At 41.4% G+C, this 27,689-nt stretch overlaps 1 protein-coding gene across 3 annotated transcripts in view; it reads left to right on the top strand.

Moving 5' to 3' along the window:
- The window catches only part of LOC129703924 (adhesion G protein-coupled receptor A3), a 619,806-nt gene that overhangs the window by 126,700 nt on the left and 465,417 nt on the right, over window positions 1–27,689 (top strand). Inside the window, exon 1 of one of the 3 annotated variants that reach the window (XM_055646642.1) lies at window positions 19,575–19,815. The exons of the other annotated variants lie outside the window; for them this stretch is intronic. Within the exon in view, the coding sequence (XP_055502617.1) occupies window positions 19,811–19,815 (5 nt within the window). The 5' untranslated portion in view covers window positions 19,575–19,810. Of the gene's footprint in view, window positions 1–19,574; window positions 19,816–27,689 lie in introns of those variants that run through there. 3 annotated transcript variants of the gene reach the window in all.

Here is a 27,689-nt window from a genome sequence, read left to right as displayed (position 1 = left end):
AAGCAGCAAATGTGCAATTGATAATCAAATGTAAACAAATAAAGTTTTGCCACAATTCCTTAAAACTACATCAGCAGTTTTTTGCAAGTTCATTAATAAGTCCTTTACTTCTTCACCCTTGTAATGTCTTTTGAAGTCAAGTGAATCTCAGACCCTACACCAGGCCAGCCCTGGTGAATCCTCCAGCGTAACGTGCATGCTGTGAGCCTAGCAGCAGCAGAGCAACAGACAGATTTGTCCTTCTGGCTATGTTAATAGGTCCTACATTTCTTCGTTTACCAGCGAAAACATGGAAGTACAATACTTGCTTACAATAGGCTAAACCTGGCGAAAAAAAAATGTACGTGGAAGGATTTGTGACACTAAATGAAAAAGAAGATTCACTATTTGATGACATTCCATAAAGGGCACAACATCAGTCCCTTTGACGTACAATCAGTAATTAAAAAATATTCAAAAATTATATAAATGATATTTACTAACATATTTAGGATTTAATTCCTCAACTCTATTGTGTGAAAATGGAACATTCATGTCTCAAATCCTTTGTAAGTTTACAAATAAAATTAATTACAAAATTAATTACTATTACAATGGTGCCCATATGTTCCTTTGGCTCTACAATTCCAAATAGTAAGATACTGTGAGCAAAGGGCAGAGTTTGAATTAGTAAATTTGAAACAAATTGCTACCTAGTTTGAACCATTTTCAGTCGTATACGTTTGTCTCTTTCATAATATGTTAGGCATAAATATCTTCAGTGCCAGGAGACCATATTTCTTGGCTTTTATTCAATGTTTCGCAATGACATGGTGACTTGGAGCCAGAATCTTCAACTCTATCTATGGAACCGATTATACACAGTAGAGCCAATTGTACGTTATACTTACAAACATTACATTTGCCCAAAGTATTGCCTTGTTTGTTTCCATTCTCTGTTTGCCTGCAAGGAGAAGCCGCTGCATGTTCTGAAGGCTGTGCACATTCTCAGTTTTGCAAAAGATAGAAATACAGAATCCCTAAATCAAAAATTAACTGGTCATCTCCTGTAATTCAAATGTCATAAAACACTAATAATATTGAAGGCCATTGCCAATTTAGCATTCTCCCATTAAATATCCACAATGGTGGCATAAAATCATAGGATTATAGAAATTTATGGCAGAGAATGCTGTCAGCTAAACAAAAAAGCTGTTTAGATTTGTCTCACTCTCCAGAGGTTGGCCATGACTTTGTTGCAGCAAGTCAAAGCAAGTCAGGTTGAGTTGATTGTCAAATGCATAGGTGTAGTGAGGTACAAGTAGTGTGAAAATATTGTTTGCAACACAATCACAGGCACATAGACTTAGACAACATGCAAACATATAAGTTATACATTAATTGCACATAAACGTCTACAAGACACAAAAAGAAAAGTTTGCAAAAAAAGACATTGGTACAAAAATAAACAATTATCAGATATGTCCACGGTAGTGCAAGAGGTGGACTGTAGAATTCAGGTGCTGAGCAATTGGAGTATTGCAGTTCAGTTCAAGAACACATAGCTGCAAGAAACTAGCTGCTCTGGTGGCGCCTTGTGTACTGCTTGTCCAACAGCAGCATCGTAAAGAGCGCATGATCCTGTGGTGGGATCTTTGAGGCCAGTTACACTGAGTCCTCATGTAAAAGCTTTTGTAAAACTGAGGTGGATTTCTGCTTTTGTCAATCTCTCAGGCAGTGACTTTCAGACTCTCTTCACTATTTAGAGGATTTTTTTTCCACCCGTTTGTGGCCCCCATTTTATTGACCGCTCTCCAAAGTGAAAGAAAGTCCTTTCTAATCGCTTTGTCTCAGCATTTCCTAATTTTACAGATGTCAATAAAATTTCCGCTTAGCTTCTGCATTTAAGGAAACCAAAACTGTTTACACGCACACATGGGCCCCAACTAAGCCTGCCTTTTGGTCGGTTAGGTCGAACAGTCCTTCTTCGAAATGTTCACTGGCGCCATCCCACAACACTTTCTCCATTACAATGATTACTGCATCGGGGCTGCCTCCTGTACCCATTCAGAACTCATTGATTTCATTAACTATGCCACTAACTTCCACCCTACCCTCAAATTCCCTTGGACTATTTCTGACACCTCTCTCCCCTTTCTTGATCTCTCTGTCTCCTTCACAGAGGACAAACTATCGACTGCCACCTACTACAAACCTACCGGTTCCCACAGTTATCTGGACTATAGTTCATCCCATCCTGCTTCTTGCAAAGACACTATTGTGGCGGCTCCTAAGGGTCGTCCCATTATACTGCCGAACCCCTCGGCACAGGAGTGGTGCAGTCCGGAGGTGGTCCTTAGCCGGAGGGTATAAAAGGCAGGGTTTGGGTGCCATCTTTCCCTGGTTTCGTCTTCCCCTGAACCGGGAGGAATTAAAGTAAAGTGCTTCTCAAACTTCGGACTACTTGCCTCATTTTGAGACCCACGCACTACATTGGTGACCCCCGACGCTCCATTGGCATCATGATGGAGACCGAACAAAGCCCTACCTCCTCACACGCCAGCCCGACCCTGTCTCTGGACGCGGTCTCCGTAAAACTGCCCAGCTTCTGGACCACACGGCCGCTCATCTGGTTCCAGCAGGCGGAGGCCCAGTTCAACCTGCGGGGCATCACGGTCGATGCCACCCATTTCTATTACCTGGTGGGAGCCCTCGACCAGGATGCGGTGGAAGAAGTATCGGACTTCCTCGCAGCCCCCCCGGACAATAATAAATACCTCGGCCTGAAACAGCTCCTGCTCCAAATTTACGGACTAAGTAGGATGGAGCGGGCAGGTAGGATCCTGCATATGAGCGAATTGGCAAGCTCGCACCCGTCCCAACGTCCCGCCATGGGACATTTCGCCCACACGTGCCAATGGCCCTCACGGACTGCCCATACGTCTTCCTGCGCCGTGATGCCCACCGGTGGCCACTCCAGAGGCCGTACGAGGGCCCGTTCTGGGTGCTGGAACACGGGCAGTCGACTTTTGTCCTGGACATGGGGGGCCGGCCGGAGGCCGTGTCGATTGACCGTTTAAAGCCGGCGCACCTGGACATTGACCAGCCGGTACTGGTTGCTCAACCTCGGCCCCGAGGGCGTCCCCCCTCACGACTCCCTCCACCTGTCACTCCACCTGTCCTCCCGCCGGTCCCTCGACCTGTCCCTCCACCTACGCCCCCGCAAGCCCCGGGATCTGCTGACTTCCGCAAGCGGGCCGGCCGGGTCGTGCGCCCACCGGTGCGTTTTGTGCCTCTGGTTCTGGGGGGGGGGGGGGGTCCTGTGGCGGCTCCTAAGGGTCGTCCCATTATACTGCCGAACCCCTCGACACAGGAGTGGTGCAGTCCGGAGGCGGTCCTTAGCCGGAGGGTTTAAAAGGCAGGGTTTGGGTGCCATCTTTCCCTGATTTCGTCTTCCCCTGAACTGGGAGGAATTAAAGTAAAGTGCTTCTCAAACTTCGGACTACTTGCCTCATTTTGAGACCCACGCACTACACTATCCTCTACTCTTGATTTCTCCGGCTCCACCACATCTGCTCCCAAGATGAGGTCTTCCATTCTAGGACATCCGAGAAACCCTGGTACTTGGGAAAACATAATTTCCCCCTACTATCATAGATAGATCCCTCATCCGCATCTTCCTTGTGCCCCTTAGCTCTGCTTCAATGTCAGACCAAATCAAATCAAGGAACTGATTATTGACTTCAGAAGAGAAAGGCCGATGATCCACAAACTTGTCTTCATCGACAGGACAATGGTGAAGAGAGTCAAAACTTCAAATTCCTGGATGTGCATATATCTCTGAAGATCTGCCCTGGACCCAACCCATTGATGGGAGAATGAGAGGAAAGATAATAAAGCAAAATCAGTCAGAGATTCTTTTTCAGGTTAATGACTCTGTCGTTTCCTGAGGCCAAGGGAAATGCTGATGTAATTCTGGGAGAGAATCAAATGGGCACTTGCATCGTATGCATGTAGTCAATGTTTTATTGATTGGAACTTTCAGTTAAGGGAATAGGATTACCCGTTAGAAGTACTGTTGTGGAAGTTGGCATCGTCGGAACTGATGGGATGGAGTGTACGTTATGGGAGATTGGTATGTATTTCTTATTTGTAGTAGGATGTGAGGAAACGTTGTCAAGGGGTCTGTGGACTTGTTTATCACAACTCTGTGGGAGTAGCGTTAGCAATCCGGATAACAAAACATCCCTTTCACCATGAGGGAGCAATCAACTACGAAGGCCTGGAGGCAATCGGCAAGCTAGTTTTCCCAAAATAAGAATGGTGGTTTCCTTCTGCCTTGTAATTGCTGGCACACCCTCACAATGAATAGCAGTTTTAGAATTTAAGTATTCAAGTGACCCTGCACAATGTGAGATAAAAATGACTGCAATAACAAATCACAGCATTTTACCTTGACAGGCTGGCCGCAGTTCATTTCTGAAAGTTTGTCCAGCTCAGCTTTGGTTGGTTTTCACTTTCCACATGGGAATTCTGATTAGAAGGCATTGTGTTTTTCACTGCAATTTTGTTGGAATTTGGCAAGGGGTTCTGCTTTTAGTTTAAATTTGGAAGACTGCCTGTCTGAATTGCTGACATTGTTGCAATTGTCATTGTAGAAAGGCTTCTGTTTCAGGTTTCAGTCCATAGAATTGTGTTTTATGGACAACTGGATGGAGAGAGGTTGTAAGCAAAATTTGAGAAGCCCAGAGCTCCTGAAGGATAAAACATGCCTTAGGAACAAGAATATAAGACTAACAACATAATTTTAAATTGAAGAATGTGGTGTAGCCAATTCATGTCATTTGGAAATAATGTACAATTTATTGACTGCAGTTCATATCGTGTACTGGATGCACACTGTATCAAATGGATCTTCATGCTGTTGCTAATGTGTCACAGCAGGGTGTTGTGCTTCGCCTCTGCTCTTATTTTCAAAGATTATTTGGCTTTTTCAACACACCCTGCTTTAAACACACCATGAAGCACTAATTTGTCATGCTGTTTCAACTATTTGCAGCTGTTGAGCAGCGGAGAATGCAGGTGCCAAGTCTTGTTCTTGCCCTCCCAGCCACTGGCCTTCCTTTCAGAATTGCTGCAAGAACATTGATTTTTACTGTGCAAGGCATCATTCAGGACACACCACCACACAGCTAGTTCCAGGTTCCAGAGTGACGACTCCTTTACCTCGGGCTTCCACAGCAGAATGAGCAGGAGGGGTTAAATCCCACTATGCCCTGATAACAAAACATTGTGATTGCCAAAATAACCCAGGTCAAAGATCACATTTCAACCACTTCTAGCTAAGTTGCAAATTTAACGGTGCAAAAAAACTCCAAAGAGAAATTAATCAGCAATCTCATTTCAATAGGTTACTTTTTAGATTAGTTAATTTTTTATTTAACATAAATTATTTGGTGTTTTAGCAGTAAAGTTAGTAGTCAGACCATTTCACCAACTTTCCTTTATCTTGACTTCAGACCACTCATTATTCAGAATAACCCTAGTTTTATTAACAATTTAATCAGTGATTTTTTAACAATGCAATGTGTGACTTTTGATTGCATAATATCATTTGACTATTTGTATTGATATTCATGAGGCATTTGTATTGATATTAGGAAAAGAGAAACATTATATTTCTGGATAATGTATAAGATTAAATGACTGGGAGCCGTTGGGATTTTTGATGACTGGTCTGCATAGTCGAGACACATTTCCCCAATCTGATGATGTAAATCCGGTACATTTTTCTCTATTTTGTCTCCATTAATCATACAAATTTTGAAATTCTTTTTTATTTCCTGTGAAAGACATGAATATGAATTTATCGCATCAAGCACAGAAGATCTTGTTCTGATCATTGGAAAAGATTAAAAAAATACTTCTCTACAAATGAACTGGAGTAAACCTTTGTGCTAAATGTGAAATGCTAAAATAAATGGGCCCTATTGTGAAATATTTTGCACGTATAATTTGAATTATATTTAAATGTTAATATTTTATATTTCTCAAAATATTGGAGGCTATCCAGCATACAGAGCTTATGCCAGCCTCCAGACCATTTCCATGCCCTCAATTATTTTCAATAATCTCTGCACTCACATTCTCCTGACATGCACATACATTAGGCATTAGGAATATTTACGTGGATAATTAATCTACCAACCAGCATATCTTTCGGATGTGAGAGTAAACCAGGGATTGAGGGTGGAAGAGAGAATATGTAAATTATACACAGTATCTGAGGCCATGTATGGACCTTGGTCCTTGGGGCTGTGAGATTGCAGAGCAACATGAAATAACATCTTTATGTAAAAATGTTCCAGGTCAACTACACTTTAAATGAATTCCCAAAGATTTCTGTTATTCTTGATGATGGTGCTTTTTAACTTCAAGTTGATCAATATCTGTTACAAGTTTCTGGTTCAAATTCAGAAAGAGGGACTGATAAAAACATTCATACTGGGGTGAATCAGGGAATGGCTTTGGCCATCTCACTGTTTAATATGGAGGACATTTATGCCCAGCCAATACTTACATAGAAACATAGAAACATAGTAGGAGTGTAGGAGTAGGCCATTCGGCCCTTCGAGCCTGCACCGCCATTCAATATGATCATGGCTGATCATCCAACTCAGTATCCCGTACCTGCCTTCTCTCCATACCCCTGATCCCCTTAGCCACAAGGGCCACATCTAACTCCTTCTTAAATATAGCCAATGAACTGGCCTCAACTACACTCTGTGGCAGAGAGTTCCAGAGATTCACAACTCTCTGTGTGAAAAAAGTTCTTCTCATCTCGGTTTTAAAGGATTTCCCCCTTATCCTTAAGCTGTGACCCCTTGTCCTGGACTTCCCCAACATCGGGGACAATCTTCCTGCATCTAGCCTGTCCAACCCCTTAAAAATTTTGTAAGTTTCTATAAGTTTCTACTTAACTTTGGAACAGATCAGGGACAAAATAAGAATCTAGTGAGGAATTGATGAGGGGGACATAAATATATTTGGAAGCTGGATAACTTTACTGATAAGCATCTGGCAAGCGAGAAATTGAGTGAGGCTGGATTTTTTATAGTCTCCGGAAGTAGGAAGGAAAGGGAGAGAAACACATCACAGGTGTTTCACTGGCTATAATTAAACGGGGATGAAAGGAAACTGGAGTGGAAATCCAACCCCCACTCCCACCAACCTCCAGCATTGTGACAGTTTTCTCAAGTTAATAACGAATTGAGAGCATAACCATCCTGACAAACAAAACTATGTAAAAGTTGTAATAATAAATCTCGATTATCACAGTAATTCTATTTGATTCTACATAACAGGCTACACCAATGACTTTAAAAGTGTGTAGAGCAGATCAATTCCCTGCAGTTGAAAATAATTTCACTGACGAGGCCCATCTGCCTGAGACTCGTGGGGGCGGGAGAGTCTACCTTCCCATGCAGGTCTATAGCACCTGCCCACTGCCCAGAGCTCTGCCCAAGACTGCAAGAAATTGTTGAAAATGTAGCCCAGTCCATCACAGACCAGACTCCCCACTATTGACTCCATCTTCACGCAGCCTCGGAAAAGCTGTCAACATAATCAAAGACTTGTCCCACCCTGCTCATTCTTTCTTCTCCCTGCACTCATCAGGCAGAAGTTACAGAAGACTGAAAGCGAGGATCACCAGACCCATGAACAACATCTTTCCCTCTGTTCTCTGGCTTCTGAAAGTTCCTTCCACAAGTTGGGGTACTTTTCGATACACTTTTACCCCATTGGGCAGCTCAGTGGGAAAGTTGCTGCCTTACAGCACCAGACACCCGGGTTCGATCCACTATGGGAGCTGTCTGTATGGACTTTTTTAGTTCTCTCTGTGACCTGCATGGGTTTATTCCGGATGCTCTGATTTCCTCCCACGCTCCAAAGACGTACGGTTTTGTAGGCTAATTGGCTTGGTAAAAATTGCCCCTAGTGTGTGTAGGATAGTGTTAGTGTTCGGGGATTGCGGAAGGAATAGTGGGCGGAAGGACCTGTTTCCGCACTCTATCTCTAAACTAAACTAAATTGAAAATAAACTAAATTATTTTTTCTTTAAAACTAATGCACAACGACGCTGAGAACTATATTCTGAACTCTTATCCTTATCTTTATTCTCCTATTGTACTTGAATAGAATTATAGTATTCATGCATAATATTAACTAATCTGTTTGCATAACATGCAAAACACAGCTTTTCACTGTATCCTGGTACATTGTGACAATAAAAAGTGTAAACCTAAACCTAATTTACGATAGCAAAACTGGAAGAGCAACGTGGACAATGTGGCAAAAATGTTAATCAGTTTTTGAAGCATTTCTAAATATAAATTAGAAAATTCTTAGAATTCTCAAAGTCGGTGAATAGAAAAACAACATTTAAGATAATTGATAGAAAACTTAAATCTCTCTTGCCAGATGCTGCTTGACATGTTGAATATTTTTAGTATTTTTGTGTTTATACCTGATTTTCTGCCGATGCAGTACTTGAAGTTAGTATGCCAATCCTGTTATTGAGCATGATCTTGAGTTGAGGCATTTGTCATTTTGCTTGCATGTCTCACCTGAACATCTCAATCAAGTTCAGTCCCTTTTAAAGAGTTACATATATGCTCAGAAGAGTGAAATAATTAAAACCGAAGAACAGTTTAGTGCATTCATTTTATCTTTTCTCTTTCTCTTATCTCTTACCTGTGACATTTACTATCGATGTTACATGGTTTCTAAATTCAGCTGAATTAGTCAGATGTAAGAACTAAGAAATTGGAACAAGGATAAGCCAAATAACCCATGAAGCTTGGTCTAACATTCAACGCAATAATGACTGATTTTCTACTTTATAAATTCCAAACTAGTCTTTATAAATTTGTGTAATAGATACCAAATTGGAAAACAAAACTTCAACCAGCCTCAAGATGATAAGAGAATTATTAGTTGTATATTAGGGAGATGCACATGAAATACAATTTAATATGCATATGGTAAGTAATATGGTACATTTTGAGGGCATAAATATTGAGATGAAATATGTGCAAACTGAAAATAATTTCAGAGGATTAGAGAACCAAATAATCTTAAAAGTAAGAGGATTATGCGATAACGCTATGGGGCTGCAAAAAAAATTATAATATTTGGAAGGTTTTCTTTATGCAAGGGCTTTCAGTAAAACAACAGAGGTGATGGTAAACCTATTGACATTGTCTGGTCCTATATTAAAAACTGTGGGAAATAGAATATGTTGGTAAGTTGCTGTATAATTTTATACTTAGAATCTATAGAACATTATCTAAAATTGGAAGAGTGGCATTTAATGTGTACCATGAGATTAACATTTGTTTATGAAATAATGTTAACTTAGTATAGCTTTCCATTTAATGAGAAACACATTTTTAAAATAAGCCTTTTACAATAGAATGTCAGTAATAACAAGATGATCACTCCCGCATGGACTAGCTCTCAGACATGGTTTTGCAGTTGTTAACAACAGTACACGCAGTGTTTAAATTGGAAAAAAAAGTTTCCTACATAGCTGCGTTCTCATCCTGCAACTGCATTTAATGAGCTACATTTAAAGAGTTCTGGTGAGAACAGGGAGAATGGTGCTAGTGTGTGTGGAGCTGGAGCCAGCGTTGGAAGGACATTGTTTCTGTACTGCCCTTTCCCACCACTTATTAGCAGAGGAAGGGTTGGGAGGAATGTGTACAGCACAAACAGGGCAGCTGGAAATCTGACGCCTTAAGTACCATAAAATAAAAAAAGTTTCCTATTTCGTTGAAAGAGGTTCGCCATCATTAAGCTAAATTGATTATGGTTATGTATGCTAACAATAAAGTATAGTTCAAATTACTGAATGAATATCAAATCTTTATAAAAGATAAATTCTAAAAAAATCAATAATGTGAAATGAAAATAGTATAAAAAAACAATACAATGGGCCTATTTTTAACTCTAGACCAAGTGAGCATCTGTGTGATTTAGAAACTTATCTGCTGTTTCAGATATGTTAACTTCCAAAAATCATTTAAATCCTGTCACCCAGTGTACTATGTTAGTCTTGACCGGAGCTTCCAGTGTTTCCATTTCTTTCCTGCTGACCCCAGAAGGGGAAGTTTAAAAATATTACAAACATTTTGAACATTTGTGGCCCTCGTGCTTTCTTTTTTCCTCTGCTGGATTAGCCTGCAAAGTATCTCACTTCTTGCTAACATTTACTGTAAGCTTCCTGGTTAAAATGGCAGTAATTGAGATCCAATGACCCCCCTGGTTTTGGCTGGGTATATTTGCCAATGAATGAATTAAAATCCGGGAATATCAACTCAGATGGGTCTGGGGTGAGCAACTGACCTGTCAATTGTAACTGACTACTTTAGGGTTAAAATCACCCCTGGTGTGTGATTTTCCGATGCAATTATTGTTAAATATGTCATTTCAGGTAATGAGCCTATATTATCTTGGCACTAATGTCTGCCAATTTTCTGCAACAAATTTAATACAGCTGGCTAAGAACATTCCATTTTGTTTCATTGAAAAATGCAGTAGTATATTTGTTAGATTAGTAAAATGTTTATTTTCAGAAGGCAGATAACACATGTGCAGATTAGCAAAGTACTTGTAATTTTGCTTGACCACACACAACACAGATATGAAAAAAGAAAATTGCAACAGCATTGACATGGGTACAGCTTAAAAACAGGCACTTCGACCTACCGAGTTCACGGCGACCATCAACCACCCGTTTACATGAATCCTACCTATTTCATTCTCCCCGCATTCCCATCAACTCTCCCCAGGTACTAGCCACTCCACTACACAGGAGGGACAAGTAAAGGGTCTGTCCCACTTGGGCGACCTAATTGACGAGTTTAGAAGAGTTTGAAAAAATGACATGTTGAAGACCTTCTTCGACTATGTTGAAGACCTCCTTCGACCTCCTTCGACTATGTTGAAGACCAGCTTCGACTAGCTACGACGAACTTCGGGAAAATTGGACACCGATTAGTGGAGAGTGAAGACGACCTCCTTCGATCTCCTTCGACCTCTCTTTGACCTCCCTTCGACTATGATGAAGACTACCTTCGACTACTTTAGACTACCCTAGATTACCTGCGACTAACATGACGACCTACTACGACAAAACCTACAAGTAAAAAAAAGTATCAATTTTTTTCCATGGCGACCTTTTTTTACTCGTGGGCATTTTTTAACAGATTGAAAAAAATTCCGTGACCTAGCCGAGGCCTCGAGTACGTGGAGACCACTCTCGAGCATGAAGGAGAGTTACGAAGACCTCCTATGACCTCGTGTCGAGTCAAGGGCAAACTCGCCAGAACTCACGGATTAGGTCGCCCAAGTGGGACAGGTTCTAAACAGTAATCACTTAACCTACCAATCACACATGTTTGGGATGTGGGAGGAAACAGGGGTACTTGGGACTTGGGGGGGGGGGGGGGGGGGGGGGGGGGGTGGGAGCGGGGGGTGGGGGTGGGAACCAAATGGTCACAGGGAGAAAGTGCAAATTCCACATAGACAGCACTCAAGGTCAAAAATGAACCCGAGCCTCTGCTGCTGTGAGGCAGTGGCTCTCCTAGCTCCGTCACCATGACACCCTAAAATTGTTTTATTTATATAGAAGAAGGATATGACATTCTCAAAAGGTTTAAGGTGGCATTTCATAAACTGCTGTGTCAACAGAAGATACATAAAGATTTTCTACAGCTATTTGTCTGGATGTACCTTTGCACAGTGGAGCACCATCAAAGCCTCTGGTCAGTACAGCGATCATTCTTTAAGCAAGAACTGGCTGAAGTGATTGAAGAGTACAATTTGTAATGTGCTTGGAACCCTTGAAGGATTGACTCCTCAGGTTGCAGTTCAAGGCAATATACTGGCAACAGACTAAAAGAACAGTGTGAACTGAAACTGACAGAATTACAGAGAGAAATCCCACCGAGCTCTTCCAGGAGCCACAACTTTGAAGATGTTAATCCTAATGGGGCTTTGAAAAATAGTCCTAACATGGTAAAGAAGGCTCGAGACTAAAGGAGTGTGCTGTATTCCATCTCATCACTGTTCGTAACTCAGTCCATCACAGAGGTGTTGTCTTGTAGATGGAATGAGAGCAGAATTTGGCCGTACTTTTTTTTGGATTCAATTTTATTGTCATTGCATTTTTCAGTGCAACAAAAACTGAAAAGTGCAATGACAATAAAATTGAATCAAAAAAAAAAAAAATCCCCAATGGAGTACAATCCTGAGTGTATAGGGAATATAATTGGGGACTGAGAACACATCCTTGCGGGTCACTGGTGTTGAGAGTTCTTGTGGAGTTTGATTCAGAATAATGTACCTCATACTAAATACAGCCATTATGTGATATTCAGAAAACACTTTTGAGTGTAGTCCTCAATGTACTAATTTTTTTAATGTTAAAGAATGTAATTATTTTTCAGCTGTTATATTGGGCTTCTAAACATTGATCAGTTTTATATTTCAAGAGAATTCTCGTGTTTTCATCTAAAGCAATTTTATAATCCTGTCAATTCCATTTGGTCACATTTGAAAAAGGTAAAATGAAAGCTCCATTGTGGATTTTTCATTGTTTTATTCTTGGCAATCTGCTTCATAAGATTGCCCATCATAGTTCCTGATAGAAATATTTGGAAGAATTGTAAAATAGTTTTTTTTACAAAGGTTGACTTGCCTGAGGATTAATGGGATGGTTCAGTGATGGATTCTAAAATACAGGATTATGATATGCCTAAAAAGGGTTTTGAAAGTGGTGGGGGAATGATTACAAGGCTCACCAGCTGCGGGCATGAGATTATTTTGGATGACACTTTTGCCCAAAGGTTGCAATGAAGAATCATTAATCAGAAAGGTTACAGGGCCTGTCCCACTTGGGCGTCATTTGCGTGTAATTTACACAACATAATTTACGCGTCACAAGGTGCGCGTTGTGCCGCACACATGATGCGCACGCGATGCGCGCATGGTGCACATTACGCGTGCATGTTGACGTAGGCAGTGACGCGCGGGGCGCCCCAGGATTTTGGTATGTGCAAAGTCTTCGCGCACCATCTGCGTGACGATTAAATGATGCCCAAGTGGGACAGACCCTTAACTCTACTTTTCTTTCATTGAAGCTTCACTTGGTGAACATTTTCTGACTTTGTATGGTTTTATTTATATTTTCCACCATCATCAGTATTTTGTTTTGTGTCATTAAGTTTGATATTTGTTATGAGCTGTTGCATTTGGAAAGTCAAACCAGGGCAGGACCTTCACGGTAAATTGTTGCAGAGCATAGGGATCTAGGAGTATAAGTACATAGTTCCCTAAAAGATACTTCACAGGTAGATAGGGTGGTGAAGAAGGCTGATGGCACATTGGCCTTCATCAGTCAGGGAATTGAATATAAAAGTTTGGACTTCATGTTACAGTTGTACAATATGTTGGTAAGGCCACACTTGGAGCATTGGTTTAAATCTTGCATCCTGTTATAGGAAATATGCCATTGAATGAGAACAGAGAAGATTTCAGAGGATGTTGTCAGAAACCGAGGGGCTAGCCTCTCTGGAGAGATCACGCAGAATATGACTTTTATTCCTTAGAGCACAGGAGCCTGAGGGATGATCTTATAGAAGTGTTTAAAATCATGAGTGCCCATAGATAAGGTAAATGCAAAAAGTTTTTTTTCTCAGGGTAAGAAAATCAGGAACTAGAAGGTGTAGATTTAAGTAGGGGCGGAAAACCCGGGGTGGGGGGGGGGGGGGGGGGGGGGGGGGGGGGGGGGGGGCAGAGGGGACACGTCCCCCCATGTTTTGAGAGGTGGGGTACATCCCCCCCAAGTTTTTGTCATGCGGATTTTTAAATCTCCGCTTTCCGCGAGACAGTGGGGGTGGGACTGCTGATCGAGGGCACCGATTGGATGAGAGAGACGTCGGTCAGCAGGCAATGGGGGTGGGACATGATGATTCAGCGCGATGATTGGAGGGATGGGACTGAGGATAGAGTGCGGTGATGGAGGAGGGAGACGTGGCACAGACCTGCGCCTCATCCGCAGCCAGGATCGATCCCGGCCGGCTTTCCTGCGCTGTCCTGAGTGCCCCCCCCCCCTCAAGGGTGGCCAGAGAGGTCAGGAGTCAGACGGGCGCCGTACCCCCAGGCCCACAGCCAGCGCAGAGAAGCAGCGCTAAACCCAGCTTAACTCTGCATGTCCCGCCAGGTGAACCTGCCTGGGCTTGCGGGAAATATGGCCAGTGCAGAGAAGCAGCGCTGGTGTCCCGTCAGTCCAAGTAGGGCTTGTAGATTAACACGGCGAGACAGGCAGAGTTGAGCTGAATTAAGCGCTGGATTGAGCTTCCGAAGCCTCGCGCATGTATGTGTGAGTGTGCGCATGCGCGCGCGGCTGCCAAAAAATTGTGTCCCCCCCTGTCGCCCGGTCCCCTCCATATTTTGATAGCGAGTTCCGTGCCTGGGTTTAAGGTAAAAGGTAAAATATTTAATCAGAATGTGAGTGGCAACGTTTTCACACAGAAGGTGGGGGATAGATGGAACAAACTGCCAGAGGAAGTACTTGAGGCAGATATGAAACTATATTTAAAAGGCATTTGGACATGTACAGGGATAGGAAATGTTTCGAAGGATATGGGTCAAATGTGGGCAAATGAGTATCTTTGATTGAGCATCCTGGCCGGCATGGACAAGTTGGGGCAAGGGACTATTTCTGACCTATAATAATCTCTGACCATCAGTCTATGACTCTGTTAGCAGGTCTTATCAAATGGTTTATTTTGGGGTGGCTTGGGCAACCTTCTTTAATAGTCAGAATATGAAGATGGTTGATATGATACATCCATTTCTGGAAGAGTTTGTCCTCCAACTTAAACATGGTTGTACATTATAAAAAATAAGCAAACAGTGAAGTTTTGGAAACAGAAGTTAAAAGAGCATTTACCTGAGGTTGGGTATGCAATGCATTCATGAAACAATGTTAATGATCAGAACTTAGAAAAGAGTTGTGATGTCTCTGAATTTTCACATGTTGGTGATGTTGAGCTCATACAGGAACTCAGTGATATTGTTCGCTATGATATCAAGGAAGAGTGTCTTAATTTGTAATCCATAATGTATTTTGTCAGACCTGAAACCATGTTCAACAGCCCTCTGATATCTAAATTGTGACCATTTTTGATGTCAATACATAGGTAGGAGAGTAAAGTGGAACGATTTAAAATCAGGAGTAAAAGGTAATGGAAACCTGTACTGGACTGAATCTCAATCCTTTCCCTGTGGACGTCAAGGTCACATTTACGCTTAGCTTCCTCACCTGAGAATTCTACCCCTCATTTATTTGGCTCCGTTACTCCCAGTCTGCATTTAGTATCTAGCGCTAGGCTTTGCAGAGTGTGTTTCATGGAAGATGTTATATATGTACTATTTAGTAAAAGTCTCATCTTGACCACTTCCTGTCTACGTTGTAAATGAATTTTAGAAAAAATGCTACCCTATATTGCTATCATTTTTTTTCGCCATCTTATTCACCGTCCTCCTCTCCTCCAACCGATCGGTGAAATAATAAAAAAGTTATGAATGTTCAAAAAATCATGAGATCAGCAGATTGGTCTTCTTGCCTGTCAATCACCATGATGAAGTTAACGCCCCTTCCGGGGGGGGAGGGGGGGGGGGGGGCAGGAGAATAAAGCCCTGGAGGCTGGACATGAGTCAGTCACCCCGGAAGACTGAGTGAGAGTTGAGTCCGGAACTGTGAGTCTGCGCTGTGCATTAACTGAATTAAGGGGTTGGTCTGCACTGTGCTATTTGAACTGAATGTCGCGCTCATTCCGGAAGTCCCGCTCACTGCGGAAGTCCCGCTCAGGAGAGAGGCTGTGCTCAACCGTGTGAGTAGATTCAAGAGAGTTTTACTGTCATATATATGTTGTGTGTGAGTGTGTGAGAGTTTGTAATGGATGGTGTGAGTGTGTGTGTGAGAGAGATGGTGTGTGGGTGTGTGTGTGAGATGGAGAGTGTGGGTAAGATGGAGGGTGTGTATGTGAGAGATGGAGAGTGTGTGTCTGTGAGATGGGGTGTGTGTGTGTGATGGAAGGTGTGTGTGTGATGGAGGGTGTGTGTGTGTGTGAGCTCACCAGCTGTGAATGAGCCAACTGCCAGCCCACCAGCCATGAGCGAGTCAACTGCCAGCCCACCAGCCATGAGTGAGTCAACTGCCAGCCCACCAGCCGTGAGTGAGTCAACTGCCAGCTCACCATCCGTGAGTGAGTCGGTTGCCAACCCACCAGCCGTGAGTGAGTCGGCTGCCAGCCCACCAGCTGTGAGTGACTCTGCCAGCCACCAGGTCCGAGTGACTGAGCTGCCAGCCCACCAGGCCCGATTGACTGAGCTGCCAGCCCATCAGGCCCGAATGACTGAGCTGACAGCCCAAGAATCCATTCAGCTCACAACATCCCCCCCCCCCCCCCCCCACAAATCAGCGTAATCAAGGCTTTTTCTAGTCTGAAGAAGAGTCCCAACTTGAAACTTCACCACTTTGTTTCTGTTCTTTCTCCAATGTTGCACTATAACTGGACTGGATAGTTTCACTGCACTATTCTCTACTGATGCTTTGCAAGTATTTGTAGTTGCCTGCATTTGGGCCTTCAGAAAGGATATCCGAAGCCAACTTTCAAAGAGGCATTCGACAGCACTGCTCTTCCAGTTACACAGCTGCAATGCAACTGAATGAATAGATGCTATCATAATGGGAGATGGAATGATGCTCCTGAAGGTCAGAGGGATCAGGCTGACTGATGAAGAATAGTGCTTGCAGGAGGCATTATCTTTGTTCCTGGTGGGTCTGGAGAATCCTCGGGGTTACAGACAGGTGCTCCTCACAGCAGGTTGTCAGGAACATATCTGCAAGTACATAAGTGCAGTTTATGAATACATGCACATGGGGAAGCATATAATGCAGACATATCCCCTTGTCCAGTTTGACATACCCCTGCGGGTTGCTGGGAAAGAAGATGAGTATTTTTGCCCTTGCATCATGGTGCAGAAGTGAACAGAAGACGATGGAATGTGACTTGAGGTCAGCTGTAGTAGCAGCTGAAATGATCCGGAGGCAAGGAAGCTGAGAATGACTGTGACCCTGATTACCAAGGGCAAATCAATACAGTCACAATGTGAAGGCTGAATTTAAGGTCACAGGGGTGGTGGAACAAAGGGGGTGGGAGGGTCACAGATTTCAGAGAGGGCAAAATGAGAATTAACATTTTTAAATGGGGAAATAGGATTAGTAAAAATTGGGTTGATCTCTGAATAAATAGGAATTAATTTTCAGACCACTGGGCTTCACATTGATGCTGGACATGAGATAAAAGTTTATACACTGACAAAGTAAGACTACGAAAAAGAAGAAACTAATTTGAGAATAAGCTCGGACCAAATGTAAAAACAGGCAATAAATGGTTCCTCATAGTATACAGAAGTAAACAGGAAGTGTGGAAAAGACCGAGGAATTAATAATGAAATAAACTTACTGTAGAGACATTATACAAATGCTGTGTAGCGAAGACACTAAAAGCATCCCAATGGCAAGAGAAAATCTAGGGATAAAATGGAGAGAAGTATTTAAAACAAAGATTATCATGATGAAAAGGGTAATAGATAAACCAATGAGACTGAAAGATGACAGGTTTCCTGGATCTGATATCGGCATGCTGTCGTCTTAAATGAAGTGGGTTCAGAGATTATGAATGTATTGGTCATGACCTTCCAAAATACTGCAAAGATCCCAGTGGATTTGCTCATGTAATGTTCCTGTTAAACAAAGACGAAAGAGGGAAAGTAGGAATCTGTAAAAATATCTTTCATTGGAAAAATGCAGGAAAACATAATTAAGGAAATAATTGCAGGATATGAAAACATTTGTAAATCACCAAACAGGATGAGCAGTTTGGATAAAGGGAAGCCAGAAGGTGTTACATAGTTGGATCCCGAGAAGGCAATCAATAAGGTGTTTCATTGAGAGGTTACTGTACATGGTAAGAGCTCATGGTGCTGGGGGTAATATAAGCATGGGTAGTGTTTAGCTAACTAACAGTGAGTTAGTGGATAATCTTCTGATTGGCAAATTGTAATCAGTTAGAGACTCAACGGTTTACAATCTATATTCATGACTTTGATGAAGGAATTGAGTGCATTGCAGCCAGAATTGCTGACGATGCAAGAGGGGTGGTGAGAAGGATGCAAAGAATCTCCTGAGATATACAAATAGATTAGCCAGTGGGCAAACATATGGAAGTTGGATTATATTGTGGACAAATCTGATGTGCAAAGAATAGGAAAGCAGAGTACTCTTTCATTTTGGATAATCTACAGAAAAGTAAGCATACAGAAAGTAATCAGGTAGACTGATGCTTAGGGGTCCCATGTTTTAAGGAATATACTTGTATTGGAAGCAATTCAGAAAAGCTTCATGTAGGGTTGGTTCCTGAGATGAAGAGGTTGTTTCGTGAGTATATAATCTTTGAAGATTAGAAGAATGAAAGGTGATCGTGGTGAAATATGTAGGATTCTGAGGCAGCTTAACAGTTTGGACCCTGTGAGGATTTTTCTCCTCATATGATGTTCTGTTCTAAAACTGTGCCCATAATTTTGAAAGGTCCTCACATTCAAGATCAGGATGAGGAGGGATTTCTGCTCCCAGGTGGTTATGAGTCATTGCAATTTTTCACCATGAAGAGCTGTAGATAGTATCTCAGCAAAGTTAATCCGAGCTAAGTTAGTCAGGTTTTTGATATATGGGGAGTTAAGGGACATGGAGAAAAGGCAGGAAAGTCGAGCTGAAACAGATCAGTCCTAACATTGTAAATGCTTGCTCCCACTCAACATTCAAAGTGCACGAAAATGACACTCTGAAAACATATACAAACATTTACATCAGAATTTTGTTGGCACAATCTAATGGTCTCCATGAATCTACCAGACTTTATTTAATACATTTAAGGATATTGTGCTGTATCATGAGGAAAGGAAGTAATCCAAAACATAATTATTAATGTATATTTCATAGCCATCGGTTTGAAGTATAATTACTGACCGTTTGGGAATAGATCACCCAGGTTTAGGGTTTTGTTTTTGAGGAACCAATTGCAGACCAGCTTAAATGAGGACAAGTGTAATTCCACAGCCCGCTGAACATTATGAAAGAAAAATAACTATTGTAACATCAATGTCTTCTTCCCTTTGTGTAACGCTACTTTTATATCATTCATTAATAAGATCATGAGCTTTTCTGTTTGTCGGACAGCCCATCTACATTATCGCTAACAATGTGAAAGATGTTAGTTCTCCTTCTCGAGGTCATTACATTTGCCGACTACATAAATGTGCATTCTGTTCTTGTTCCTGTGCAATAAAGGTTCTTCATTTTCCCAGTCATCTCCTCCGAAATAGCTGAATAATTTGGATGTTTTTCTGATTCTAATGAACTGCCATGGAACTTTGAGCTGTGCGCATAAAGGGGTGCTTGTTATCACATCACTGTGGGCTGTGCGTTCCCTTTGTGACAGTATAGTTTCAGCATTAACCACCTGTGAAGCAGACCACGTGCCACTGTCCTTGCTGGACAGCACTGAGAATGCTTTAATGAGACTGTACAACAAATTACTAACTGCCAGTAAATGCTCATTCAGTCGTGCCCCAAGCAAGTCGGAGGACAAAGACCCTTGTTGATATGAATGTAGCATTCAATTAAGATTGGCAGTTGATGAAGTGAGTGCTGATTTTTGTTCCTTTTATTATGATGTCATGAATTACTGATTTTTGAGTTTATGTCTTTTATTCTGTTGATTTATAAAGTACTGTGAAGGGTATGGCCAATTGCTGCTCACTTGACAGAGAACATTTTTGTTCTTTCATGGCTTGATGTTAGAGCTCTTCAGAGACCTGGCTGTTTAACACACTGTGCCCTTTATATTGGACTGGTCACAGAAGAGAGTGGTGCTTTCATTTACATTTGAGATTTATTCAACATGTCATCATAGAACTTTGCTTCTTCAGTTGAGAGTAACACATGTTTAGAACTGAAGTAAGTAAATGCTACAAGTTGTTGAATTTCTATTTAGAAATGTACTGCTCATTACTTACTTTGTAATTGTGGCAGTATTGATCGCATGCCAGATATATATATATAGTGATATCCTGAAAAGAAAAGATCCAATTGTAGATTAAAATGAATGTTTTTAAAGGTTCTACCTCTTAACCCTATTTATATAAATGTCACATTGAGAAACTTTAAATACATTAATTTAATATTCATCAGATATAACGAAATGCACCCGAGTACAAATTTCAATTAAAAATGTTTGAGGTGAATCAACCTTTACTTAGTCACCTCTTAATTATACCTGATCGTAAACAGGTGCTTGTTTTTAAGAGATAATGGAAATTATGCAGGTCAATCTTCATCAGAGTTAGATGGCAATGTGGTTCAGCATTAATAGCTGTTTCCACTGTCAAGTAATTAGAAGTGTTTGCGGGCAGATATTGCAAAATATTAGCAAATAGAAATCACACTCCCAGTCTTGTTCAAAGGTTTAAAATGCTCCTTAAATCCACTCAGAATGAACTCTGCCTAGACTCTCTGTATTGACACCACAAATTCCTAAAATGAAGCATCAGCCACTTTAATCTCCATGAATGTTTGGAAATGTTTACTTATTTATTGATTTTGACAGCTGGTTAAATCACGGATATGCATTGAGCAAAGGTGTGTTGCCTCTGCTAGGAACTTTTGGACTGTTTTATCACAGGTCATGTTGATGCAGAAATCAGTGAGCATAATTAGTATGTGCAATAGGCTACAGATATGTTTTGCTTGGTGGCCATTTTCAAATGCGGTGACTAAAGAGCTTACTACCATCCTCTCGACTGCAAGAACTGGGGAAACAAAACCAGTGAAAGGTTTATAGTGTTATAGTATAGTCTTTCAAATAAACACGTTTTGTCTCTACCTATCTTGTCACCAAGTCAATGGAGACAACATGAAACAGTTCAATCAGCCCATTCGGTTCAATAAGGTTTAGTAAATCCCTAAAAATCAGCTGAAACTACGTAAGCTTATATAAGCTTATGACTTGAATACTAATTTAGATAAAGCTTGAGATCTAAACTCTAGGATTAACAGTTTTAATGATAATCGATATTTTATAGGACTTTGCCGGCTCTATTGCACCGTGATGCCTTGGATTTTGAGTACAATAGAATGTTGAAACAAGTTGTGGATGCACAAAATGTGCATTGGTACCTTACTGATATAATGCAACTTTTATTTCATTTGATGTTGGCCATGCAAAGTGCTTATGGCTTTGATTCCAAAAACTTACATGGTTACATTTCAATAATGTTGAAGTCTGTTGACTTACCATTTTGCCTGGGGCAGGACATACGGTCTGCAGGCAGACAGGGAAGGGATGACTGACAGACAAAGAAGTACAGGCAAGTTGTACAGGAGAACCTTAAGGGTATTTTGTTCTCTTTCCAATACTTGCTTCTAAATAATGTTGAGTAGTAGGTTTCCCTGGGGAGTTGAGCTAAAGTCATGTCTGTAGCTCCATGAGTAGATCAGCTCTGGAGAAAGGGAAGGGAAATGGACCTAGGTGAGCAGATGGGACCCTCTGTAGTTGAAGATGAAATTTCAGGACAGAACAAGAATATAATTTGATAAATCAATACAGCGATAAACTCTATGGCCCATGAGCATGCTCTATCATTTGGTGAGATCACAGCTGATTGTATCTTGGCTTTGGCTGCATTTTCCAGCCAGTTTCCCATAACACTCGACTCTCTGGTAGACTAAACATCTGTCCATCTCAATCATAAATGTATTTAATGATTCAAGTTCCAAAGTCTTTGGGAGGGAGAATTTCAAAGATTCATGACTACCTGAAAGAAGAAATTCCTCCTTATCTCGTGTATTATTCAGGTAACGTTTTGAATGGTCTACAGACTATCAAGAGAACTACCTCACTTGGCAATATTTTGCCTTAGTTTTGGCTTGCCCCCTGTGGTCGTCAGACCCGCCCGGTAGGCTCGGCTCACCTGATGTGGACATTGATGGGACCTACACCGCAAGAGTGAGAGGAGGGACCCGCGAGCTACCGCCGATAGCAAGCTGGGCCATCGAGGAGCGAGGAGGGCCATCAGAAGCTCCCGGTGAGTGCCACGGAACTGTCCAAGAAGCACCTGGCGGCAGGAGGCTGAGGAGGGGTCTGCACTGAGTGCCGAAGGTCAGATAGGTCTGCTGTGGGTATCGGTCAAGCACACACTGTCGAGAACAAAGAGCGATCCGGTGTGGGGTGGGGGCTGCCGAGAACAAAGAGGCACCATTGGGGACTACATTAAACACTTGTAATATTGTTGGCACCCTATATGTGGCGACTCTGCGTACTTTGTATATGATATGCAAAACAAATAATTCTACTTTGACATGTCACATAAAGTGATAATAAAGGATCAATCAAGCAGTCAATCCACATAGGTTTCTCCATCTCCATATAAGGACCACCCTCTGTGTAAAAATAGTTGCCCCATAGATTCTTATTAAATATTTCCCCTCTCACCTTAAATCTATGTCCCCTGGTTCTTGATTCCCCATCTCTGGGTAAAAGACTCAGTACTTCTACCCTATCTATTCCCCTTATGATCATATAGTGAGGTGACCATAAGGTCACCTCTCATCCTGCTACGCTCCAAGGAATACAGTCCTAGCATGCCCAACCTCCCACTATACGCAAAAAGCTCAATGTGCCGAAAGCCTTCTTGATTAGCCTATCTATCTGTGACGCAGATTTCAAGGAACTATGCACCTGCACTCCTATGTCCCTCCACTCTACAAACACTCCACAGAGCCCTGCCATATACTGTGAAGGTTCTGCCCAGGTTAGACTTCTCTAAATTCAATAACTCACATTTATCTGCATTAAACTCCATTAACCAATCTTCTGCTCACTCGCCCAACTGATCAAGATCCTGCTGTAACCTTTGATAATCATCTTTGCCATCACCAATTTTGGTGTCATCAGTAAACTTACTAATCGTGCCTTGCACATTCTCTTCCAAATCATTGACATGAACCACAAACAGCAATGGGCCCAGCATCGAATGCTGAAGCACACCACTAGTCGCAGGCCTCCAGTCCAAAAAACAACTTTCCACCATCACCTGCTGCTTCCTTCCATTAAGCCGATATTCTATCCAGTCAACTAGTTCTCCATAGATCACATGCGATACAACTTTCCATATGGAACCTTGACAGATGCGTTGCTGAAATATATATATATATATATAAAACACACACATATATATATATATATATATATATATATATATACACAACATCTACAGCTCTGCCCTCATCAACCTTTTTGGTTACATCTTTAAAAAAACTCAATCAGGTTCATGACACACGGTCTTCCCACATACAAAATCATGCTGACCATCTCTAATCAGCCCTTGTCTACCTAAACGCATGTATATTTTATCTCTCAGAACACTCTCCAGTAACTTTCCAACCACAGTTAGATTCCACAGATATTTAAAAAAAATTGGCCTCCAGTTTCTAAGCTTTTCCTTGCAACCTTCCTAAATAGAGGTATCACATTTACCACTCTCCAGCTTTCCGCCACCTCACCCGAATTTATTGATGACTCACAAATCTCATCCAGAGCACCTACAATGTATTATATAGTGTCTCACAGTGTCCTCGGATACATCTGATCAGGCCCGGGAGATTTGTCTACTTTAATATGCGTTATCACATTCAGCACCTCCTTGATTATAGACACAATACTCAGGCACTTTCATGTTTTGCAATATTTTGCTTTCTGTTCATCAATCCAAAATGGACAGCCTCATATTTCCCATGCTATAACCCATCTGGAAATTATTTGCCCATGCTTAACTATATATGTACCTTGAGAACTCAAGGAATTGCAGATGCTGGAAACATGAGCAAAACATAAGGTACTGAAGTAACTCAATGGGTAACTTACATTGAATTCTTCAGTTTTAACTCAAACCCCCTTGTCCCTCTCTCTTTTCTATGTACCCCCCACCACCATGTGCACCCATTTCTTCCACTATTTCATTCTTCTCCCTCACCCTGAGCCCTTCCACCTATATCCCTCCATCTGCCTTTACTTTTCACTCCTCATATCTCCTTGTCTGACACCCTTTTTTGTCTCCTTTTCAGCTCCAGCTTTTGTCACCTACTCCAACAATCTGCCAATTAAACCCCCCCCCCCCCCCCCCCCCCCCCCCCCCCCCCCCCGCTTACAATCAATTTGAAGAAGAACCCCAACCCAAAACAGCGCATACCCATTCCCTCCACATATGTCACTTTGCAGACTCTTTCTAATCTCTTCACAACATGTTTTCTTCTCTGTAAAAATGAAGGGGTAGACTATGTAATTATAGGCCAGTTAATTTAATTTCAGATGAGCAAATTATTGGGAAGCATTTTGAGAGGCAGTTTCAGTGTTAATTTATAAACCGCGGATTACATGAGGACAACCAGCAGCCATTTGTTCAGGGTAGGTTATGCCTGACTAATGTGAGTGAACTTTTTGACAAGGTTACAGGTAAGCCAATAAGGCCAGTGCATTTGAACCAGTCAGTACAGATTTCAACAAGGTTTTTGACTCACACAACAGGCTAGTCATAAATGTATAAAACAAGGAAAATGTATATAACCAAGGGAGAGTGACCAATTGGATAGAGTGGATGTGGAGAGGATTTTTCCACTTATGTTTCCAATAATGGGAGAGTCTAGGACTAGAGGTCATAGCCTTAGAATTAAAGAACATTTTTTTGGAAAGGGGATGAGGAGAAAATTTTTTAGTCAGAGGGTAGTGAATCACAGAAATTCATGTACTGTGGTGTGTGGGAAAGCATTTGGGGAGGAGGAGTTGAACAAATTAAATAAATATAAAATGAATTTGAGAGGATTGAAATGTATGGAGGAGCAACTTAATTTTGGAGTGAATGTTGAGCAATAAACAAACTGCTGGAGCATGTCAGATAGTTTGTGTGGAGGGAAATGGACAAATTATGTTTCTGGTCAGGACCCTTCTTCATAACTGATTTCAGACTGAAGAAAGGTCTCAATCCGAAATGTTACCCATTCCTTCTCTCCAGAGATGCTGACTGTCCCGCTGAGTTACTCCAGCATTTTGTGTCTACCAAGTGATAAGGTGATCTATGTAAGCAGGGATTGATTGGCAGATGAGTCAACTGAAGAGAGATTGTTACAAGGGATGGAGGTGATAAGTGGAGAAGATAAAATGTGTAAATGGTGGAATCTGTTAAGAAAGGAAGGTGAGGAATGAAACATTGAACCAGAGGGTGGGATGAGGGGATAGATCGATCATGGAACATAGAACAGTATAACACAAAAACAGGCCCTTGTTCATGCTAAACACGATGCCAAAACCAGCTCTACCTGTGCATAATCCATATCCATTACGTAACCATCCCTATGCCTATCCAAAATTCTCTTTAAAGTCACTATCATATCTGCTTCTACCACCAAGCTTGGCAGTGCGTTTCAGGCATTCACCATTCTCTGTTTAAAAAAAAGTTGCTCCCCACATTTTCTTTAATCTTTGCCTCTCTTGCATTATAACTATGCACTCCTGTGTTGGACACTTCCACCCTGGGAAAATTGTTCTGACTGTCAACCCTATCTAACGTCTAATTTTAAAAACTTATTTCAGGTCTTCCAGCAAGTCCAGCATTCCAGGGAAAACAATCCAAGCCTGCCCAACCTCTCCCTGTAGCTGATGCCCCCTAATCATGGAAATATTCTGGATCCTTTCTCCTCCCTCCTAAACATCCCGTGCACCCTTTCCAAAGCCTCCACATCCTTCCTGTAATAGGACAACGAGACTAGATAGGACAGGACAAACTGTGAATTGAGGGGTACGACTTTCCTCGTTACATTTGGCCTCCTAAGGTGAAACACCTCACACTTACTCGGATTGAACTTCTGCCATTTCTCCATTGGTTTCTGGATGAGGAAAATAGTTTTCATTTTGTGGGTGTTAAGCATCTAGAACTCACTGGCTATAATGGTAGTTGTGAATAGAAACTATCATTACATTTAAAAACAAATATTTATGCGTGTACTTGAAGAGCAGTGACCATTATGGCTTTGGACCAAATGCTGGAATATCAGTTTTGGCTGGGTAGCTTGCAATTATACAACATGCAGACAATGATCTCCTTCTTGTACTCAAGTTTCTGCAAATGTTTAACAGCATGAAATTTAGTAACTCAGGATTGATATTTGAAAGAATAACCATCTTTGGCTTCTTTTGGTTATAAATGACAATAGATTTGTATATGCATTACTGATTGAATACTCGGTTAGTGTTAAAGTATTCAGGAGTTTGTTTTGTTTTCCTACTTTACTGTAGATAGCTTTGGACCAAAATGTGTGCACAAGACGGCTGGGTTCTATTCTGTTGTATTAAACATGTCATTGCATGTGTTTTGGCTTGGGACAATACCACCCAGTGAAGAGGTTGTTGCAGGAACATTCTTGTTCATCCACTCACAGGCAATCTGTGATGCCAGGACCACAATTACCAATGTGGTGACTGAATTCCACAAACAGCTGCTGTGGTTCATCTTTTTGTCAATGTTGCCATTTATGAAACATTTCCACACTTCAGGAAGAGAATTTATGCAATTTTAATCCATGCATCCTGAAAGCCATCCAGTTGTTTCTTAAGCCAAAATATTTGAATGTTTGCCTTCACTGCTCCATCTGGAGGTCCAGTTCCAATGATAATATTTGAGAAGAAAAACAGGTTTATCAATTTAAATTGATGGCCCTTTATTTTTCTGCCACAATTTATAGGGTGTTTTTTTAATTTTATAATCATGTATACCCCCATTTGGTTACTACTTCCATTGCATTGTAAGAAGCATTATCAAATTACTCAATTCAGCTGTTTCCTGTCGCTTTACATTTTTTTTGTTTTCCCTCAAGTATCTAATCAATTGTCTTTTGAAACATGTAGGAAGTAACTGCAGATGCTGGTTTACTCCAAAGATGGACACAAAATGCTGGAGCAATTCAGCGGGACAGGCAGCATCTCTGGAGAGAAGTAATTGTGTCTGAAAATCGAAACATCACTTATTCCTTCTCTCCAGAGATGCTGCCTGTCCTGTTTAGTTACTCCAGCATTTTGTGTCTATCTCTTTTGAAACAGCTGTTATGCCAGATCATTGTTAACCGCTGCCTGAAAATGTTTTTCCTTGTGTCAACCTGGAATCTTTTGCTAATCTTTGGAAGTTGATATTCTTTGGAAGTTGACTAGACTGACAATAGAAACCGTTTCTATTTATTCCCCGGTTAAATCTTTGATAATATTGAATGTCAAATCAAATCAAATTGCCCATTTTCTGCTCTGAGGAAGACTATTGAAACTTTTCCATTTTCCCTGGGAAAAGGATGTTCCACATCTATGAGACTTCTTCATCACATCATTTCGACATCATCTGATCCTATTTATCATGTGCTGCCAGAATTAGTATAAAACTTGAGTGGTGACTGAGTATAGGATAACTTATTTGATTTT

Source organism: Leucoraja erinacea, chromosome 15, assembly GCF_028641065.1.
Source record: "Leucoraja erinacea ecotype New England chromosome 15, Leri_hhj_1, whole genome shotgun sequence".
In the NCBI taxonomy this organism is placed as follows: Eukaryota; Metazoa; Chordata; class Chondrichthyes; order Rajiformes; family Rajidae; genus Leucoraja; species Leucoraja erinaceus.
Note: the sequence above shows the minus strand (reverse complement) of the source record. Positions and strands in the feature narration are given on the sequence as shown.